The 23,088-nt window shown below is 42.2% G+C and overlaps 1 protein-coding gene across 5 annotated transcripts in view; it reads right to left on the bottom strand.

Moving 5' to 3' along the window:
- The window catches only part of LOC149153480 (uncharacterized), a 421,588-nt gene extending 399,066 nt beyond the window's left edge, over positions 1-22,522 (bottom strand). For all 5 annotated transcript variants that reach the window (XR_016262822.1, XM_089440521.1, XM_089440522.1 and 2 more), the window contains exons 1-3: positions 22,019-22,522; positions 1,649-1,854; positions 1,499-1,559 (exon numbers count right to left, since the gene is read on the bottom strand). Coding sequence is in view for 4 of the 5 variants with exons in the window: in XM_089440521.1 (XP_089296647.1) it covers positions 1,499-1,559; positions 1,649-1,854; positions 22,019-22,277 (526 nt within the window). In the remaining variant the exon portion in view is untranslated. The remainder of the gene's footprint in view (positions 1-1,498; positions 1,560-1,648; positions 1,855-22,018) is intronic.
- Between the last annotated feature and the right edge of the window lie 566 nt (positions 22,523-23,088).

Here is a 23,088-nt window from a genome sequence, read left to right as displayed (position 1 = left end):
AATTAATTAAAAATTCCCATTCTGCGCGAACAAAATATATATATTAAAAATTCCTATTAGAACTTAATGCAATTCCGTGAGACTCGAGATAATGCCTATCATGGTAATATACATTGACCCTAGATTTAGAAAACACACTCAAGACCCAGTTATTAAGATGCACTCCAGCTTTGGAGGATACGAGTGAAAAAGCTCAATTAATTATTTACCGCTAAAAAGCAGCAACAATTAATTAAGTAAAAAACAAACTCTAGAGCAACTTCCTTTGTAACCAGGTCCCAAGTGTAAGCCTTTTATATAAGTTCATCATGCTAGCGACATTGTTTACAACTTCCCCATGGGGATACGGAATTTGCACGAAGAAAGTAGATAGAAGAATAGTGAGAGAAGAAGGGGCAAAATTAACTTGAAATTTTTTATTAGTGCCTTCTCCATTGGTCCATGGAGTTTTCCTTATTCTGCTAAGTACGACTGAGCAGGTAACAAATCCAAATGTATCATTGAAGGAAATCTCTATCTTCATTGGATATATCATTAATTAAGGTTCACTCTGGGCTCTCCTAATACAAGATTGCAAATTAAAGGGACACCCCACTTGACCTCTTGAGAGCCAGCCAAAAGTTAAGGGGAAATCATATTGAAATGACAGTGATACAATTCCCATCCATTACCCCAAAGTGGCATCCGTGGTGGGACTTTCCACTTGGATGCTAGTTAGGTGGTAAAAGAGGATATTTACAGCCTTTTACAGCACTAAAGGTCAGCTTCTCAGCCAATGTATAACTTACTCTGTTACAAGTCATAAGACCTACAAGTGGCCTCCATTGGAACCCACTCCTACAAATATGGTTTCCATCTTTTTGGCAGCATCTAGGTGAAGAGCTTCTTCCAAGGTTAGAGTGGCCTCTTTCAATCATATCCAAGCCCTCGTTAACTAAACCAAACATTGTAAGCTACTTGTACATCTATTATTGATATTTTGTGGACAATTAATTGACTTCTGACAATCATCTAATGTGCTTAGCCTGATTATATGGATATTTATGCTCACAATTTTCATTTGAACCATCAGAAAATGAGTACCTGTCAATGTCTCTTTCTAATAACTAAGACATTTTTCAAAATGAAAATTATTCAGACTTCATCAATGAAAAAAGAAAGGATCAAATTGTCTTTCTTTGTAGAAAAGTTAGAAGCAGCATCATTGATAACAAGAACAGTTCCTTAACTATATAAAAGACTGGTGGTAGATTCATAAAAATTAGTGGAGTAAGTGTTGAGATCTGATTCCTTGACTCAGACTTGGGGAGAAGAAGATTGAAACCTTTGAACTGTTGTTGAATCTAAATCCATCTGTGTGATTTTGGCAGTGAATTTTATTTTGACTTTCATAAACCAAACTCCTTGGAAAAGCCAGGGTATTGTCTGAAGAATTCTGTAGATCTATAAAATTAAATGTTTCAACTTTAAGACCTTTAGGAAAAGGAAGAATAGTTACTTCTGAGCTGCGTAAAGAAGGGTTCTTGCACATCAATATGAAATTTTGCCCTCTCTAGCATCTGAAGAAAAAACAACTATCTAAGTGTTATTCAAGAGCCAAAAAACATAGCCACTAATTTCATAAAGGACTAATGAAACTAAATCATACGTCTGTCAAATGAGATCCGCCATTAACAATTATCTTCATCCACTCTTCAGACTTCAATGCCCATGTTTCATTCTCATTAATTCCTGGCATAGATTCATATTTTCTTGGAAAGGTTCCACAAGTCTTGGACTTATACAATGCAGTTGCTAACTGTTTATACAATGGATAAAATGGCACGCCCTCCTCAAGTGCTTCTGCAAAACCCCCTGAAAAACAATCATATGTTCATTAGACAGAAAACATCGATCCAAGTAAATGTACTGTATGCCCATAGTACAAATATTTTCATCAGAAAAACCAAAGTTTCCTCAAATCAACAAAATGAGCAAATTATCAGAAACTTTAAGAACTTTACAAGAAATATATGGCCAAATAAAGCTCTGGGCATCACTGTTGGACTATAAAAGTCATCTATATATAATAGAATTTTTCCACGTAATTTCTATAGCAGAACAATAGTTGATAAGTCTTGATACTTGACTTCCACACCTAAAAGAGTTTATAGCGGGTTGCCATGATAAAATCTTTCAAATTCAGCTACAAAAAGCATTTTCCTTGTAATTTAATAGTCTCTTTCCCATCATTGAACAGCACGGAAAAATTTACATTGCTGCGCCTTGGACTAAATCAAATAAAAATATTATTTCTGATTTTAAGGGTCTTTGTTACCAAATTTAAACAACTATCTTTTGGACTCTGGGGATCATAATTCTTAAAGAGGAATTTTGGTAAGAAACAAAACAAAATAAATAACTTTTTCTCCTCCCTAATTATCCAACACCTGTTGGAACTTGGAATGTAATATTTACTTGGTCGATCATTAAGTGAATTACTTGTTGACACCTTTAGTTTGAGTCATTATTTATGGACACATTTAGTGGCCAACCTGTGGCTTCAGAGGTGATCTTATAATGTCACCGTTCATTATGTTTCCCCGAGTCAATCTTAAGGGGGGATATTATTGTTATGGTGATAACCTTGACTTCGTGCCATGTGAACACCACTATTAGCTGACATTTGGCCTCATTGGGAGTGAGCTATGGTCCCATGAGTTGTTAGTTGGTGACTTTAATGGTCCCCTATCTAAGTTAGGGTCTCCTACAACTTATAGATATGAGGTTTCCCAACCTCATTTTGATGATCAAGCATTAAGCATGATTATTTTATGCAACGTATCAGATTACTGATTACATTCGATATTAGGGTACAAATGTACCCATTCATATCACTGTCTCTCAGGTTCTCTCTTGAATATTAATGTGAGTCCTATACTTAAAAAGGGCACTTTGTGCATTAACTTTATTTTGAGGGGGGTCAATATACATTTTCCTTTTACACTCTCCATGGCTCCCTCGCACTATATGTGACCTGCTTAGACACACTGCAGTTTTTTGAAGAGCACACTATGTTAGTTCACAGTTTTTGTTGGTTTTATTCCACTTATGGCCGATTCTAACAAGGAAGAAGAAATGATCTTTTGGAGACAGTGTGAGGAAGAAAAGTTTCTCCAGAAACTCTGTACAAAGAAAGTTGCTTCACTGCACGATATTATTACTCAGCTTTATGAAGAAGTTAATTCAGTGCAGAATACTGATGTCAAACATTGTAATGAAGTTACTTCAGTGCAGGACGTTAGATCCAAGATTTTTTATGTGGCCACTTCATTACAATATACTAGTGTCAAACTTCATAATGAGGTCATTTCACTGGGAAATATTAATACCAGGCTTCATGAGCAGCCTTTGTCACTGCAGGAAATTAATATCAAGCTTCATGACGAAGTTAATTCATTGGAAATTAATGTTGAGATTTGTGGAACGGTCACACTTCACTTCAGAGTTATAATGCAAGACTCTTTGACGATTATCAAGGCTTGAAGAATGATTATGATCCCCTCTACTTCAACAATTGGCTCAGGAGGGCAAGATTCAAAATCCATGACACCTCTATTGATTTGGGGTAGCATCGGATGTGCTCTAGCCACGAAAATTGGTGGAGAGGCTAAGGCACATGAGATCTCCAATACCCAAAAAGGGTTTGAGCAGATTCTAAACAGTTTGGGAGATATTAAAATAATTAATATTTTTAATGGAGTCCCTAAGTCTAAACTTAGGGAAAATAAATATTAATGTGAATTAATATAAAACTGTGTTAGAATGGTCCAAAAGTCATGGATCAAGCCAGATCTAATCTTAGCCGTTGATTAGGGACTTAATATCGGCCATTGATTTGTCAACGAGAAAAGTATAAGAGGAGGCTTGAGGGTCACTTGGAGAACACACTGAGGGAGACCAGTCAGTTCAATTTCTAGATCGGGGTTAGCTGAGGAATTGGAACTAGTGGTCCGGTGAGCAATCAAGAGGCAGCTAGTACAGAGCAGAAGGACGGGATCAGCCACTAGAGACCAGCGCTGAGGCAGGAGAGGCAGACGCAGGGCATTTCAGGCAGACGCAGAGGCAGCAGGAGACTGCGCAGTCACTAGTTGGGCCTGCGTGGGTGACGCAGAGAGGCCCAGGGTTGACGCAGTCAAGCAGGGGCTGACGCAGAGTGTCTGGGAGCCACGCAGAGGTCAGCGAAGTTGACGCTGGGACTAGGAGAGGTGCTGGAGAATTTTTCTCTCTGTGGGTAAGCCAATTTGGCACCTTGTTGTACTGAAGAATTGTTGAATAATAAAATCCTCCCTTGTTGCACCGATTTTCCCACATTGGGTTTTCCAGGGACTGTTGTCCAAAATAACTGTGTCAATGTGTTGATTCTTGTGCATGTCTTTGTTTCTGTATTACGGTGTGATATCTGCAGCATAATTTATTTTAATGTTTATTGAACGAATTTCATAAATAACTTAATGAAGAATAAGTAGGAAAAGTAAATCAGTTGTTGCAATGATAGAATTTTCACATGGTATCAGAGCGAGTAATCAGAGACAAGAAGGGAAAATCAGTTATGGTTCAAGACCACGATGCGAAGGCATCCACGTCAGGGGACTCGCACAGATTTTCAGAGGATTGCACAAGAGAAAGAGACTTCGATTTCTCTATGTTGGCTTCTAGGCTGGAAGAAGTGGCTTGTATGACTAGTTTTGCATCATTAGAAGTGTGGTATACAGATAGTGGAGCCTCGTGGCATATGACGGGAATCAGGGAATGTTTCTCAAAATATCGAAAAGAGAAGATGAACTTTCAGATCACCATGGGGAACAAGGCAAAGTGTACTCCAGTAGGGAACGGTACCATAGTTTTTCAAACAGAATCGGGAGAACGGTTCTGTGCTACAAATGTGCTGCATGTACCAGGATTGGGGGTGAACTTACTTTCCGTGTCGCAACTTCAAGCAAGGGCTATGACGTCTACTTCATCAAGGAGAAGGTATACGTCAAACACCCGAGCTGGAAAAAGAAAGTGCAGATCAGGATCAAAAGTAATAGGTTGTATAGATTACAACTAGAATCACCAATGGCACTAATAGGCAGTCATGGAGACAAGGACTTGAATGAACTATGGCACAGAAGAATGGGACATTTGCACCATGGACATCTGAGAATTCTCAGGAGCACTGTAACAGGAGTTCCGGTTCTGAGTACTGAACGAGATGATGTATGCAGAGGATGCGCTCTAGGAAAGTATGCCAAGGCAACATTTCCTAGGAGCAAACACAAGGCCAAGAGTGTACTAGGATTGATACACTCAGATATCTACGGACCTATGTCTGTCAAAGCTCTCAGTGGTGCCGAGTATTTCCTTACCTTCATTGATGACCACTCAAGGAAAACTTGGATTTATTTTCTGAAAACCAAGGACAAGGTTTTCTGTCGATTCAAGGAGTTCAAGGCTCTGGTGGAGAATCTGACTGAGAAAAAATAAAAGTTTTGCACTCAAATAATGGTGGAGAGTATGTCGATAAGGACTTCACTGATTTTTGCGCTAAGGAGGGCATCAGAAGAGAGTGGACAGCTCCCTACAATCCGGAGTAGAATGGAGTAGCAGAAATAAAGAACAGGACTACTGTAGAAGCAGCGAAGGCCATGATGTATGATCAGGATATGCCAAAATTCCTATGGGCGAAAGCATGCAACACAGCAGTCTATGTTCAGAACAGGACTCTTCATCAGGCGTTGGGCAAGATCACTGCAGAGAAAGTTTTCACAGGGAAGACACCTGAAGTCAGTCATTTCAGGATATTTGGGAGTTTAGCATATTGCCGCATACCCAAATAAAAGAGGAAGAAGCTGGATCAAACTGCGGAAAAGGGATATCTGGTGGGATATAACAAGAACGCTAAGGCATATAGAATCTATCTTCCAGAGAGCAGGAAGGTAGTAGTTCGACGAGATGTAAGGTTCATGGAGGACAGGGCTTTCAGAAAATCTCGTGAGATGCCTTCCGAGGAGCAGTCGAAAGAGGAGCCGCTAGTTAAGCCTCTTCAACCAACCCTAGTAAAAAATTCTTCCTCGGGTCAGGAAGATTCTCAGGATGAGGAGGAGGAGCCAACAGAAGCACCTGCTGGCAGAGGAAGAACTAGCAGGGAACTTTGTCAAATTCTGCGAGATGTAGAGGACTTCACCGGTGCGCCAAGAAACAATAAGAGGGAGCGAAAACAGCCAGATAGATATTAGGCATTAGTAGCTCAAGATGGAGAGCTTGCCAGTTTCAAGGAGGCAGCTCAACATCAGGTTTGGCTAGACGCGATGGTAGAGGAGTACAACTCCATAATGGTGAATGATGTCTGGGAGGTGGTGCCAAGGCCTCAAGACAGATCAGTGGTAGGTTCAAGATGGATCTACAAGATCAAATACGCTGCAGACGGCAATGTTGAGAAATACAAAGCCAGGTTTGTGGCTAAGGGGTATGCTCAAAAAGAAGGAATTGACTACGAGGAGACCTTTGCCCCAGTAGCCAGGTATACATCTATTAAGACCGTGATATCTCTTGCAATTCAGATGGGATGGGAGATTCATCAGATGGATGTCAAAACTGCATTTCTGAACGGGGTAATAGAAGAAGAGGTATACATTGAACAACCAGAGGGATTTGAGACTCATGAGAAGAAGTCTCATGTATGCAGATTGAAGAAAGCCTTGTATGGGCTGAAACAGGCACCGAGAGCATGGTATGGATGAATAGATGGCTACTTGCAGAAGATGGGATTTGTCAAGAGTGACGCGGATCCGAATCTCTACTATCTGGTTGTAGAGAATGAGCCACTAATCTTAGTATTGTATGTGGACGATCTCTTTTTGACAGGATCATCTAGGCTCATTGGGGACTGCAAGAAGAATCTAGCCACAGAATTCGCTATGAAGGATTTGGGACGAATGCATTACTTCCTAGGGTTGGAAGTTTGGCAGCAGAAGGGAGAAATCTTCCTTTGGCAAGGGAGGTATGCTACAGAAACCTTGAAAAGATTCGGGATGGAGGATTATAGACCCATGGCTACACCAATAATCACCAACTGGAAGAAGATTGATGTATCAGAAGCAATGTTTTAAATATCCGACTCCGACTCCGACTCGGCCGAGGGTCGACTCCGACTCCGACTCCCACTCGGTATCGACTCGGCCGGCTCGATTTCAATGACTTGGTCGTTGTAAAAAATACATTAAATATTTATTTTTTATAAAAACACATAATTTTAAAGATTTTCATTCATGTTTCCAAACACACAGCATTAGAATATAAATAGAAGACAACATATGATCAAAGTAGGCTCATGAATATATCCATTATATCAAAATGGCACCCAGTGCATTGTCCAATACATACACGATGATGATATAAAGATCAAAACAAAAACACATAACCAAGGAGGCTATAAATGGCCTCTACAACAAAAGTTTGTGACCAGTACTACTGGGCCCTGGCTACTGCTAGAGTTGCCAACATCATCTGGCTCAGTGTTACTTGGGAGCAGGAGCGAAAGTGGGGAGCGAGAGCGAAAACGGGAGCGGGAGCGACATTTTCAGAAGCTCCTGGTTTGGGAGCGAATCCCAGAGGAGTTCGACAACCAATGTCACTAACATCAAGGTACATAGAGGGATTGGTGCTCTTGATTAAATACGAGTTCCATACCCTAATACATGACCAAATTCGATGGAAACATTGCAATCCTCCAATCCTGAAATCCTGAAAAACTGATAAGTTTGCTGGATTTTGAATGAAATCTAAAATTCTACTTTCTCCATATGAAATCCAATGAGGCCGAAACCACTCTCAAACATCCTGAGTCATTTCATGGTAATGTTAAAAATTTAAGTAAAAGTGACATTCTCTTTAATCTTCATTTTCATAGATTAAAGAGAATGTCACTTTTACTTTAAGAATTTAACATTACCATGAAATTTGAATAGCATATCAATAGTAGAGAGCATTTGAGTGTGTTAAATAGGGTTTGGGAGGGGGAAATGGACTCCAAATAACATTTAACTAATTCATAAAACACATTGGAGTCCAAACCAATCAGCAAACACTTCAAAATTTCATTAAAAAAATGTCAAATCGCTGTTTTGATGGGATTACAGGGCACTGGTTATGACTCGGCCGAGTCAATACGGAAACGGCCGAGTTGGCCGAGTCATGGCTGACTCGGCCTACTGAACCGTTTCCTCCACCGAGTCACATTTCTGGGCAATGAAACGGATCAACTCGGCCGTTTCCGTTTCGAATCGGCCGAATTTTAAAACTATTTCAGAAGACAAGGATGTTGATCCCACCCTATACAGGCATCTCATAGGGTCCCTGATGTATCTAGTCAATACAAGGTCAGATATTTGCTACGCTATCAACACCCTCAATCAGTTCATGGTGGAACCGAAGAGGGCACACTGGGCAGCAGCCAAACACGTTCTCAGGTATTTACAGGGAACAGTCGATTATGGACTTTTGTACACCAAAGGTAAGGATATCAGTTTGAGTGGATTTACTGATGCAGATTGGGCAGGAAGTTCAGTGGATCGAAAAACTACCTCTGGGTACTATTTCAACATTGGATCAAGAACGACCTCCTGGTGCAATAGGAAACAGAAGTCTGTGGCTCTGAGCTCATCTGAGGCAGAATATATGGCGACGAGCATAGTTTCGCATGAGGCCATATGGCTTAGAAAATTGCTTGTGAACCTATTCAGAAGGAATATGGAGGCGACCAGGATCATGTGTGATAATCAGTGTTGCATCAAGCTCTCTGAGAATCCAGTGTTTCATGATAGGTCGAAGCATATTGATATCCGATGTCACTTTGTCAGGGACTGTGTCCAACGAGGAACTATACAATTGAGCTACACTCCCACAGGAAAACAGGTGGCGAACATCCTCACCAAGGCCCTTGGAAGGACAAAGTTTGACTACTTCAGGGAAAAGATGGGGATGGTAAAGAATCCATTTCAATAGCAGAAATGGGAGTGATAACAGCACGGATGTAGAGGGAGTTGCAGTGCGGATGCAGTGTTGGGTGTAATATTCCTAATCAGCCATGGCTAATTGGAATATTCGATTTTGCCCAATTTTTGTCTTCTATAGTTATTTATAAATTAAAAAAAAAAAAAAAGTGAGGACGGGGGACATAACTCACTTTAAGAATAAAAATTCACTTCCTAGTAGCACAACATTGTCACTTAAGGAGGAGCCAAGGGAGCCAAAGGGGGGACACAGAAATGGGGCCCACGCAGACACATGGAGGGACTACGCAAGAGGGAAGAACACATGGCAAGAGGGAAATCATGCAGGAGGAGGTGAGCGTAAGGATTGTGAGAGGCAGAGGCTATAAAATAGAGAGGAGCCCCCTCATTTTGGATCATTCAGTTATATGCATTTTGAGCTAGTCGTTTCGACTTCTAAGCACGCTGGCTGTTTAGTTAGTCTGCAACACTGTTTAGTGCATTGAGTGTCTCCGTTCGGAGATCTCACCCTTAGCCCTGGGGGACTTTGAGAGCCTGCTCGGGCAAGGTATTTCCTTCGGTATTTCAGCAGTAGTTTTATCAGCATTTCAATAGCAATTTCATCAGCATTTGGAGGACTGCGCAGCACTTGGAGAGGGACGCAGTTCTTTTTGGTTGTAGTGCTGGATTGGGGTTTTGCAGGTGGAGTTATGCTGGGAGATTGAGCAGGGGTCCAGCTCTTGTCTCATTGGAGGATTTTTGGCAAGGTTTCAGGCAGTGTTTCAGGCAGAGTTTAGAGGGGTTTTCTTCAGTGGCAGCGCAGGGCATTGAGGAACTGCGCAGAACCCCAAGAGGGTGTTTTTCGGGGGTCGGCCATTCCAAGAAAGTTTTTTGGGTTTTTCTGGGTTTCTTGAGTAGAGCCCGAATCTAGAGTTTCAGCTTTTTCCGAGGGGAGCAGCCCCAAATCATCATTTTTTTCTAGCAGCACAGTAGCAGCATCCACGCAGAGAGGCCATTCTTGTCATTCTGAGAGTATTTCTTCACTTGCCTTGTGCAAGTCGAGGTGCCATCTGTCTAATCACCTCTTGTACTCATTTTATTGCTCAGTATAATAAAATGGCTTAGCATTTCTCGCTGCATTTCTTGTGTATCTGCTTATATTTCCGGTTTACATTATTATATGTTGTTCCACTGTTATTTTATCACTTCTGGGTTATTATATCATTTGCACATATTTGGTTGGAGTTTTTGCTGGGGTTTGAGGAATATTCTGGGTTAGGAATATTACAATGGTATCAGAGCATAGATCTGGCTCAGCCTGTGGAGCTAGCAATCTATGACACCAAGGAAAAACCCTACATTTGTTACAGAGGTAGGAGGTACAAAGACACTGGACGTAGGTTGGAGAATACCTACGGGGAGGGGAATTGTGTTCTTGTGGTGGATGCAGAACAGGTGGAGCCTGTGGTAGACGCAAAACAAAGAGAGCTAGTAGTGGACGCAGAACAGATGGCCGACGAGGACGGGAAGAGATTTGCGGATATGCTCCTCAAATTAGTGCAGGATCTGTCGAGGCAAATTGAGGTGATGGGGCAGAGATTCACGGCAGTAGAGGCCAGATAGCGTGAGAGCCCACGAGTTTTTCAGGTTGGTGAGGGATCAGGTGCATCCCATCACTTGCCAGAGCAGCGTGATACTGCACAGCAATTGGCCTCACATGCCCCTACACGCTCTACCATGCCCACTTTCTTAGGAGCAGACACGGACGCCGTAGCCTAGCAGGAGGAGGCAGAGCCTGGACATATGGGCAATTATTTTGCAGAGTACCGAGCCTATGAGCAGGAGTTCAGGGAAGCCCTCTCATTCAGAGATTTTGTTCAACTCAGGCGGGATAGCAGACCCTGCAACCATCACAGGGGGTATCGGCATTACCATGATGGCGACACCCACCGTGCAGCGAGTCGATTCCACTTGCCTACGTTTGATGGCTCATCAAACAACTCGGCAAAGTCTTGGGTGGAGAAGCTCGACATTTATGTCCAGCTTAACCAGATGTCGGAGGCAGAGGCCATCAAGGTGGCAACATTGCATTTGGATGGCGAGGCCCAAGATTGGTGGTTTCATGGGATGGTTACACTCGGGCACTCTACAGTGACGACATATGCTAAGTTTACCAGGAGATTGATGGAGCGATTTGACCGGAGGGATCCAGAGCAGCATTTTGTTGAGCTAACAAGGCTCAAAGAGACAGGGAGCTCAGAGACCTACATCGCAGATTTCTTGATGGTCTCTGTGATGGTGCCAGACCTATCCACGGCGCGGAGGGTCTATATGTATGTTGAGGGGTTAGCAGAGCCACTTCGGGGTTTAGTCCGATCCACTAAACCAGCCACACTCCAGGACACTATCAGCAGGACTCGGGACTTCCAGGATGTTTTACCCAGGACCCGGACACCTTACCCCGAGAGACAGACTTTTCAGTCTAAGGGGAAGGATGTGAGGATTCCTCCTCCAAAGGGGAATCCAAGACGAGTACAGCTTGACAACGATGCCAGGAGGGAGCTGAAGAAGAAGCGGTTGTGCTTCACCTGTCAGGAGCCATGGGCACCAGGACATAGATGTGCTGCTAGCAAAGCACATTTTATTGAGGTCTTCTCCAAGAGCAGTGGAGAAGAGGATGACGAGGAGGATGTGGAGGCAGGAGATAGCCATGCCGTACAGGGGCTTTGCCACCTCCACCACCACCAGCAAGTGGTGCATCTTTTGCACCCACCGGAGGAGCCCTTGCAGCGTTGCGAGGAGTCCCCAAGTATCTGACACTATGCGTACGAGGGACAGTACATGGCCAGCGCATATCAGTTTTCGTTGACAGTGGGGCAACCCACAACTTCATCGATGCACAGATGGTTGAGCGGAGAGGTATTTAGACAGAGAGCTTCGATGGGTTTTCAGTATTGGTCCCAGGAGATCAGACCATGACATGTGCTCATTATGTCCCAGAGCTTTCAGTGACAATGGGCACCTACACATTGACTGACCACTTTTTCGTGGTCAATATTCCTGACACCAATATGATACTGGGTGTTCAGTGGCTTATTACTCTAGGGAAGGTCACGACAGATTGGAAGACCCTAGAGATGGAGTGGGATGATGAGAAGACAGGGAGGCATGAGAAGATACGGGGACAGCACACATATCCGCCTCAGACTGTGTCGGCTCATCGGATGGAGGCAGTCTTCCGAAAGGGAGACATAGAGTGGGCAGTGGAGCTGCGTGCATCATAGGCAGGGACTACAGGGCAGACAGTACATCCAGAGATCCAGTCCATCCTCGATCGGTATGCCATAGTGTTTGGAGAGATTCCACCAAGACAGCGACCGGATCGGGGGTTTGAGTACACTATCAAGCTTGAGCAGGGCATCCAGGCAGTGATCACCACCCCCTATAGGCACCCCAAGGCTTATCGGGACGAGATTGAGCGGGCTATCCAGGAGTTGTTGGCTCTTGGGCACATTAGCCCGAGCACGAGTCCTTTTGCTTCTTCTGTGGTGTTGGTGAAGGAGAAGGACGGTACGCTGAGGATGTGCATTGACTACAGGGCCCTAAACAAGAAGACCATGAAGAACAGGTACCCCATACCCAAGATCAATGAGTTGATGGACGAGTTGGAGGGGCACGTTTCTTCTCAAAGATTGATTTGAGATCGGGGTATCATCAGATTCGCGTGAGGGAGCAGGACATTCCCAAGACCGCCTTCAAGTGTCACTATGAGCACTTTGAGTTCTTGGTTATGCCTTTTGGGCTAACCAATGCCCCAGCTACATTTCAGTCCTGCATGAATTACATCTTCCGTAGTCACTTGAGGAAGTTTGTGTTGGTATTCTTCGATGATATTCTCATTTACAGCAGGATTTGGGAGGAGCATCTCCAGCACATCGGGACAGTATTGCGTATCTTACAGGAGCAGCAGTTCTATGCCAAACTCTCCAAGTGTGAGTTTGGGTTGACGGAGATGTTGTATCTAGGACACATCATAGGAGTGGACGGAGTGAGAGTCCACGAGGAGAAGATCAAGGCCATCGGAGAATGGCCGGAGCCGACAAATGTGACAGAACTTCAAGGATTCATTGGCATTTGTACTTACTACTGAAAGTTCGTCAAAGGATTCTCACAGCGTGTTGCACCCCTGACAGATTTGACGAGGAAGGGGGCTTTCAGTTGGTTAGATACAGCGCAGCGAGCCTTTGATAGGCTCAAGGAGGTTATGAGCAGCTGCCTAGTGCTTGCGTTGCCAGATTTTACGCAGCCTTTTGTTTTGGAGTGTGATACGTCGGGAGAGGGGATCAGTGCAGTGTTGATGCAGGGAGGTCACCCTATAGCCTTCGAGAGCCGGAAGCTCCTTCCGCACGAGAGGTTTTACTCTATATACGACAAGGAGATGTTGGCCATCATGCATGCATTGGCTAAGTACCGGCAGTATCTGGTGGGTAACAGGTTCAAGGTGAGGACTGATCACAACAGCCTCAAGTTCTTTTTGGAGCAGAAGCAGCTACAGGAGAGGCAGCAGAAGTGGATCAGCAAGATCCAAGCATATGACTTTGACATTGAGTATGTCAAGGGTAAGAACAACATGGTAGCAAATGCCCTTTCACGTAGACCAACCACGTTGTCTCTTATGAGCTTGGATACAGACTGGAGGGCTCGACTCTTAGTAGAGTACTCCAAGGACAGGTTTGCATGTGAGGTTCTGGATGGGCAGGTGGCAGATGACAGGTACAGGTGGTCGATGAGATCATCTATTACAGGGACCGGATCTTCTTGACTAAGGGGTCTCAGCTCAAGAAGAAGATACTCCAGGCATCACATGATTCACTGTTGGCAAGACATCAAGGGTTTACCAAAACCTACAGGGCCATTAGGGAGAGGTTCTCATGGAAGGGCCTCAAGGAGGGCGTACTCCGGCACATCTGGGAGTGCGATGTTTGCCAGAGGAACAAGGGAGAGATGAGCCATCCTGCGGGATTACTACAACCTCTTCCCATTCCAGAGGGGAAATGGGAGAGTATTTCGATGGACTTCATCACAGGGTTGCCCATGGTACAGGGCAAGGATTGCATCTTTGTCGTCGTTGACCGACTGACAAAGTACGCACACTTTTTTGCCATATCCGCACACTATACAGCAGCACAGGTGGCCGAGCTGTTCTTTAGAGAGATCTTCAGGCTACATGGTCTTCCTAAGACCATCGTCAGTGATAGGGACAGCCGTTTCATGGGCGGGTTTTGGCAGGAGCTTTTCCGGCTGGTGGGGACGGGGTTGACACCGAGTACTAGTTATCACCCACAGACGGATGGGCAGACAGAGATAGTTAACAAGTGGCTGGAGAGCTATTTGCGTAACTATGTCAGTGGGCAGCAGCGAGCATGGTTGAGGTCGCTGCATCTAGGGGAGTACTGCTACAATACTTCACATCACATGTCCATTGGTATGTCACCATTCTATGCTTTATATGGGTATCATCCTTTATCTTTTGCTGACGTGATGTTTGGTGATAGCAAGGCTCCCAGAGCCAAGATATGGATCCAAGAGAGTCAGGATATTCTCCGAGCTCTCAAGAATAACATGGCTACAGCACAAAACCAGCATAAGCTGTATGCCGACAGGGGTCGGGTGGAGAGACAGTTCGAGGTAGGGGACATGGTCTACCTACAGTTACAGCCATACCGACAGTCGTCACTAAAACAAAAGGGGGCTAAGAAGCTTAAGCCCCGCTTTTATGGGCCGTACAGGGTGATGCACAGGGTTGGAAAGGTTGCATATGAGTTGGCGCTGCCCCAAGGCAGCAAGATTCATAACGTTTTCTATGTATCATGCCTGAAAAAGGCATTGGGGCAGCAGGTGACAGTGACAGATGAGCTACCACCCATGGATGACGAGGGGCATTTGGTATTGCAGCGGAGGCCATCATTGATACCAGGGAGAGGCAGCTGCGGAGCAGGACGGTCCAGGAATTCTTGGTGAGGTGGAAGAATTTGCTGGATGAGGATGCCACTTGAGAGAGTGAGAAGATTTTGCAGCATCCATCACTTCAGTCGCTTGAGGACAAGCAACATTTTGCAACGGGAGACTATAATATTCCTAATTAGCCATGGCTAATTGGAATATTCGATTTTGCCCAATTTTTGCCTTCTATAGTTATTTATAAATATAAAAAAAAAAAAAGTGAGGACAGGGGACATAACTCGCTTTAAGAATAAAAAGTCACTTCCTAGTAGCACAACATTGTGACTTGAGGAGGAGCCAAGGGGGCCAAAGGGGGGACGCAGACACATGGAGGGACTGCGCAGGAGGGAAGAACACATGGCAAGAGGGAAATCACGCAGGAGGAGGTGAGCCTAGGGATTGTGAGAGGCAGAGGCTATAAAATAGAGAGGAGCCCCCTCATTTTGGATCATTCAGTTATGTGCATTTTGAGCTAGTCATTTCGACTTCTGAGCACGCTTGCTGTTTAGCTGGTCTGCAGCGTTGTTTAGTGCATTGAGTGTCTCCGTTCGGAGATCTCACCCTTAACCCCGGGGGACTTCGAGTGCCTGCTCGGGCAAGGTATTTCCTTCAGTATTTCAGCAGTAGTTTTATCAGCGTTTCAGTAGCAGTTTCATCAGCGTTTGAAGGACTGCGCAGCACTTGCAGAGGGATGCAGTTCTTTTTGGTTGTAGTGCTGGATTGTGGTTTTGCAGATGGAGTTATGCTGGGAGATTGAGCAGGGGTCCAGCTCTTGTCTCATTGGAGGATTTTTGGCAGGGTTTCAAGCAGCGTTTAGAAGGGTTTTCTTCAGTGGCAGCATAGGGCATTGAGGAACTGCGCAGAACCCCAATAGGGTGTTTTTCGGGGGTCGGCCATTCCAAGAAAGCCTTCTGGGTTTTTCTGGGTTTCTTGAGTAGAGCCCGAATCCAGAGTTTCAGCTTTTTCCGAGGAGGGGAGCAGCCCCAAATCATCATTTTTTTTTCTAGTAGCAGCAGCAGCAGAGTAGCAGCATCCACGCAGAGAGGCCATTCTTGTCATTCTGAGAGTATTTCTTCAATTGCCTTGTGCAAGTCGAGGTACCATCTGTCTAATCAGCTCTTGTACTCATTTTATTGCTCAATATAATAAAATGGCTTAGCATTTCTTGTGTATCTGCTTATATTTCCGGTTTACATTATTATATGTTGTTCCACTGTTATTTTATCACTTTTGGGTTATTATATCATTTGCACATATTTGGTTGGGGTTTTTGCTGGGGTTTGAGGAATATTCTGTGTTAGGAATATTACATTGGGAGAAAGGACCAGCAACAGTACGGATGCAAAGGGAGTTGTCGTACAGATGCAGCAGTGGCAGTGGCAAAGCCATGGGCAGCGGTACAAGATGCAACAGTGCAGAGGATGTTGAGCGGGGAGGCTTAGCATCAGCACAGGGACCGATGCCAGATGATCAAGGTGATACACAGTGAGGAGTATTGCTAGAGCACAGTCCTCACTAAGAGGGAGTGTTGATTTGGGGTAGCATCGGATGTGCTCTAGCCACGAAAATTGTTGGAGAGGCTAAGGCACATGAGATCTCCAATACCCAGAAAGGGTTTGGGCAGATTCCAAATAGTTTGGGAGATATTAAAATAATTAATATTTTTAATGGAGTCCCTAAGTCTAAACTTAGGGAAAATAAAATATTAATGTGAATTAATATAAAACTGTGTTAGAATGATCCAAAAGTCATGGATCAAGCCAGATCTAATCTTAGCCGTTGAGTAAGGACTTAATCTCGGCCGTTGATTTGTCAACGAGAAAAGTATAAGAGGAGGCTTGAGGGTCACTTGGAGAACACACTGAGGGAGACCAGTCAGTTCAATTTCTGGAGCGGGGTTAGCTAAGGAATTGGAACTAGTGGTTTGGTGAACAGTCAGGAGGCAGCAAGTACAGAACAGAGAGACAGGATCAGCCACTAGAGACCAGCGCTAAGGCAGGAGAGGCAGACGCAGAGGCAGCAGGAGACTATGCAGTCACTAGCTAGGCATGCGTGGGTGACGCAAAGAGGCCCAAGGCTGACACAGAGTGTCTAGGAGCCACGTAGAGGTCAGCCAAGCTAACGCTGGGACTGAGAGAGGTGCTGGAGAATTTTTCTCTCTGTGGGTAAGCCAATTTGGCACCCTGTTGTACTGAAGAATCGCTGAATAATAAAATCCTCCCTTGCTGCACCGGTTTTCCCACATTGGGTTTTTCCAAGGACTGTTGTCCAAAATAACTGTGTCAATGTGTTGATTCTTGTGCATGTATTTGTTTCTGTATTACGGTGTGATATTTGCAACAGAATTTATTTTAATGTTTATTGAAGGAATTTCATAAATAACTTATTGAAGAATAAGTAGGAAAAGTAAATCAATTGTTGTAGTGATAAAATTTTCACAACCTCAATCAGAATTTTGCGCAAGAAATAAGCATTTGTAAATTACAAACTTTTTTGTTTCTTCTGCTTCTAAGAAGTAATGATGAACAAGTTGAAAGATGACTTAATAAGATGGAAGAAAAAAAAGCCCTTGCATTTCAAAAGCTCATGGCTGAATTAGGCAAGAACGAAACGATTCTTGACAATTGTAAGAGGAAATTCAGTCTTTATCACAACATTCTTTTTCTTCTATCAATGCAACTCCTCATGCACTTGTTGCTACCCATGAGAAATATTCCCTTCATATTGGTGATTTTGAGAGGCACACCAAAGGTGTTGGTTCCAACCTAATTCAGCAACTTGGTTACACAAGTGATAGAATCGGTAAGCATAGAGAAGGTATTATCAGTTTTATCGAGCTGACATGACACAAATGAGTGCAGGCCTTGAATATTTTGAGACTCCATTGCCGGATACGAATCATCTTTATTCTTCTACTGCTACTGATACGCTGGAAATAGATATTGCAACATCTTTTTCACCCACTGATGATGAAGGAACCAAATCCTGCACCATCTGTTTCATCTACTACTAATTTGAGGGAACCAAATACCATCAGTGTCATCTACTTTTGATTAGCAGGAACCCAAACCTGCACCATATAATTCTATTACTACTACAATTCAGTGAAAATTTTCACCATTTTTATATTAGGCATATCAGCAACCTAATCATAGATGTAGCAGGCATTCACAATCTCTATCCAGGTATTTGCAATTGCAACACGTATTTGTATGATAGCAGCTCTTCTTACAAACCAGCAATGAAGAAGCCTAAATGCCAAAATTTTCGATTGGCATCCTAAGCATAGAGATAGGTGCCATTCTCAATCTCCATCCAGGTATTGGCATTCTTATTGCCACACCTATTGGTATGATAGCAGCTCTTCTTACAAATCAACAGTGAAGAAGCCGAAGATGGCAGGATTTTGGATCTATAAAATAATCCTCTTGCTCATGAAACCCATGCAGCAAGGCATAATAACAAATTCATTTTCTTGTTTACAAAAATCATAATTACAATGTCATGAAGACCGAACCTAGTTACACTTTCTTCAACACGTGTAGGATGTTGACATTAGAAGTTGATGTCATGACGAAAGGCCATCATAAAAAGTTATAACTTTGATTTACTATTTATTTTGATTTTTGAGAAATCATTTGGTTGGATTGAAACAGTGCTACCAAAAGAGAGTTGTAGATGTCACCTATAACTGGTACTCATGAGAATGGATGAAAGATCCTGAAAGAAACATGACTTGGTAGAGGTAGTTGTCTGAACGAAAGCCAGATGTGAACTGTAAGATGACATGCCGATAAAGAGAAGGATGACATGACTATTGGTTCAACACCATGATGAGTTTGGAAAGTGATGAGGATGATGGCCAATGCCCTTCAAAGAAGTTTTAGAAGAAAGAAGGCTCCATAATGAGGAAGTTGAAGTTCATGGCATTATGCCAAAAGGAGGAGCCCTACAAGCAACTGATAGTACCATGATCTCCACCAAAGAGCAGATAGTTGTTGTTGGTAACAAATCCCTAGCTAAGAGGGACCTTGGGAATATTCCTTTTATAGGAATGACTATATCCTCCCTAGTTGAGAGGGAGAGATAGACACATCATTCTTGTCTGCATGTTATAAAGAAAGAATGGAGGATTGGGTAAGCATTTGAATTTCGATACTCTTTGAGGATGTGGTAGGGCATCCAATAGGCAAAAGTAGTCGAAGAGGAAATTCCTTGAGGATGTGTTAATCCAAGACAGGAATGGTCCTAGAAGGACATAGATTGTGAGCATCGGGTTGGGGTATGTGCCTTGAGAGACAAATGATGAAGGTGTCTATAAATCATTGGTCTCCCCAACATTGTACTCTAATCTTGTGGAGAGATAGAATTGTTATTCAAGGCCTTGCTATGTGACAATGTTGGTTGATATGTTGAGATGCACTGATATCAACTAAGAAGATTGCTTATGAGATGGCTTACCAATCCGACTCTTCTTATGAGAATTCTTCAGTATGAGAATGTCCAAGTACCTTGTATGGATTATGAATACCTCCCTAGTTAAGAGGGAGTGTTGAAAAGTGTAACTAGGTTCGGTCTTCATAATGTCTAATGTAATCATGATTTTATGTATTTGATGAAAAGAGAAAAAGAAATTTTATTATTATTGTTTTGAAGCATGGGTTTCATGCTCAAAGTCATTTTATTTATAGGTCAAGCACCCATTGACTACTTCTAGGGCTTTGTCATAAAGTCTAGGAGTCAATTAAGTCATTGTAATATGTAAGACCCCTTTGGGCATATTGTATCATGTCAAGAAAATTATTGTAAGTCATAAAATGTGTCAAAGACCCTCCAAGACCTTGTCAAACGAGCAGCATCAAGTCAGCCTACAAGAAAGAACAAGTCAACCTCATGAAGGGCTATTCGACCACCTTGTGAAGCCTATATATAAGAAGACATCGACCTCACTTGAAGACCATCCAATCAGCTCAAAAGAAGTTCGATCTAAGTAGATAAGAAGATGAAAAAGGAAGCCTAATACCGAACAAAGAAGAAGAAGGAGAAAGTGAAGTTTTTGAATTGTCTTTAGGCTATTATCCTTCTCACATGCAAGAGAATTAGGGCACCTATTGCAGCAGCTAGACCGAATTGCAAGACTTGCTAAAAGAAGTCAAGTTAGGGCATACTTTGCAAGCTGAGTTCCATAGAAGAAGGAATCAATTCAAGCGAAGGATAGAGAAGGAAGAAATCACCATATTTTCCCACACGTGCAAGAACTAGGGTTTCTACAGAAGAAACTGTTGGGGTCGAAGTTGCAGAAGAAACTATTGGGGTCGAAATTGCAGAAGGAGTTGTTGGGGTCAAAGTTGCTAGAGAAGTTGTTGAAGAAGTTGCTGGAAGGAAAACTCATCAAGGAGGAAGGATTGACTTGGTCTTGGAGGGGTCTTTGTCAAGGGTCATAGGTCTTGGAATTTTTCATTTGAAGTTCTATAAGAAGAGAAGAGTTCTTGTGGGTTTTCCTCTCAAGAGGAGAGGTTTTGGCCCTGGTTGACAACCTACATTTTGTGTCTCCTTGTCTCATTGATCTTCATTGTTTGGTAGTTGTTTGATGATAGAGAAAACTAATAATAATTAAGAGAAAGAAGAAGCTAATCAAGTTAAAGTAAAAATACATCACAAGCAGTTATCAAAGAAAGACAAATCACCTAATCTAGCTGCCCCTAGATTTCTCAACACAAAAGACATCATTGCTTACCCCTCGAGGGATAGCTCACTTGACAAAGCATGTAAACGTGCTATGTAGAATATTATGAGAAGCTTGGTTCAATCCCTCTGATTAACATGTGTCCACGTTAGGGCAGGCATGGTGCACCTAATAGATATAGTGGCTACAAACATAATCGACCCCATGTCACATGAGTATGAGACCACCTTGGTCACCAATTCTAATAGTTACACAAAAAAAAAGACATCCTTATTTGACTCTTATATTATAGTTACTTTCTTCCAACTAACCCTAACAATTATGTATTTCACAACAACTCTCCCATGTGACCTTATCATTACAGCTCTCAACCCAAAGGAGACCCAATATCTTTTAGTCTCTTCCAAAGGTTAATTCAAGTAAGTGTATTGAGGTCTTCCGCGATATTCCTAAGAGTAATTAATGATCTAAAGTGGAGTGGTAACTTCAAAAAATCAACCTACCCTTTAAATCTTTTATCATGGTTTTCTAACCACACACTAGACTTATTTTCTAAAATTATATAATGCATCTTACTCATAAGGGACAATTAAATAAAACACCGGGAAAGTAATCACAGAAGTTTACAATTGATGAAGCTTCTCTCTCAACATAAATATAAAACCGTTGAAATGGAAAAAAGAGCTTTTGTTTTTCTAGCCATAGGAATTAGCAACTCATGGGAGTAATGATCTAATTTCAAAAGAGCTTTTGTTTTTCTAGCCATAGGAATTAGCAACTCATGGGAGTAATGATCTAATTTCGGTCCGAGATCACACTTACGGGCTGCTATTATAAACCAAGAGTATATCCAGTCAACATAAATATAAAACCGTTGAAATGGAAAAAAGAGCTTTTGTTTTTCTAGCCATAGGAATTAGCAACTCATGGGAGTAATGATCTAATTTCGGTCCGAGATCACACTTATGGGCTGCTATTATAAACCAAGAGTATATCTAGCCGCCTGCAAGCCAGATATATCATGACTTATTATAAACTGCATATATCAATAACATATTATAAACTGCATCGCTTCTGAATCAAAATCAAGACCTGCCCAGGTGGCAGGCTATTCCATCCCTGAATTACCTGCCCGGGTAGTGGGCTACTCTTTCACTGAGTTACCTGCCCCGGGTGGTGGGCTACTCTATCACTGAATACTGGGACCCTTTACTGGCTTGATACCAAGGTATACATTGCTACCCGAGTATATTATTAGAAAGAAAGAAAAGAGTCCTACAAATTTTTCAAAAACATGTGTAATAAATGAACTCACCGTGACATATACAGTCACAGATGCTGACGCTTTGCTCGCCATCCTGCTTAACTTCATGCGATTGCAGGCAAATGCAGGCATCTTCGGGCTCATTTTGCAGAAGTTTTGCACAAAACTCGGGCGGTAAAGAACGAGACAAATCCCGATCCCCTTGCACAGACAATGAGAGCGTGAATTGGAGGAGATGAGGTAAATAGTCCGATAGACGAATCGGTGAATTGGACGGAGATGACGAACAGAAATTGGAGCTTTTGTCCATAGTTGCCCGCCAAATTGAGTTCACGAGGAACAGATGGGATTTGTTTAATTTAGCTCTATGAACGATAATTCTTGTGCCCGTGTTTGTAGAGTTGGGGAGAAACGTATATCTAAAGGTTTGCTATCACGCTAAAACCATGTTTTAACATTTATTGTATAGGTCTACGGATCTATATTCGCGAATCGCGAACTTGGCTCGGATGAAGTTGTGTCAAACACTACGTATACAAACGGATAAACAATGCATATGGCGCTTGAATGAGCTTAATACTGATAATAACATGTCAAAAGGGTTAGTCCAACAAATATGCAATCTTTATTACTATTTTTTCATTTAAATTTTAATAGTTTAAATATGCTAAATTAAAATATATGTTATTCTTATTATTAATTTATATTATATATTTATTCATTAGTTATGAAATTCATTCTAATATTCATTGAATTTTAGAATAAGCGTGAACTAAAAAGTTGAAAATTTATATTTATTTAAAATTATGATGATCAGATATAATAATATATTTAGTAATTTTTAAATGAAAAATTAATAAAGACAAGAATGTAAGACATATAAGTTATATATTTGAAATTGGTTTAAAGATAATAATTTGGGTGGTAGCTAGTGTGTTTAATTCTCACTTGGAGTTAGTTGAGGCTAGAAAATACAATTTCATTGAAAATAATAAAATACATAATTTCATTAAAAGTAATTTGAGGGTAATCAAAAAGGTTTGTTGAAAATATTATTAAGCCCAAACCACATTTCATCTTGAAGTAAAATCTAAAACTAATTTTTGTTGCCTAAAAATTCA

This window comes from Pinus tabuliformis, chromosome 9, assembly GCF_031772625.1.
Source record: "Pinus tabuliformis cultivar Carrire ecotype Pingquan chromosome 9, CPIR1, whole genome shotgun sequence".
In the NCBI taxonomy this organism is placed as follows: domain Eukaryota; kingdom Viridiplantae; phylum Streptophyta; class Pinopsida; order Pinales; family Pinaceae; genus Pinus; species Pinus tabuliformis.
The sequence above is the reverse complement of the archived record's forward strand: the minus strand, read 5'-3'. Positions and strand labels throughout refer to the sequence as shown.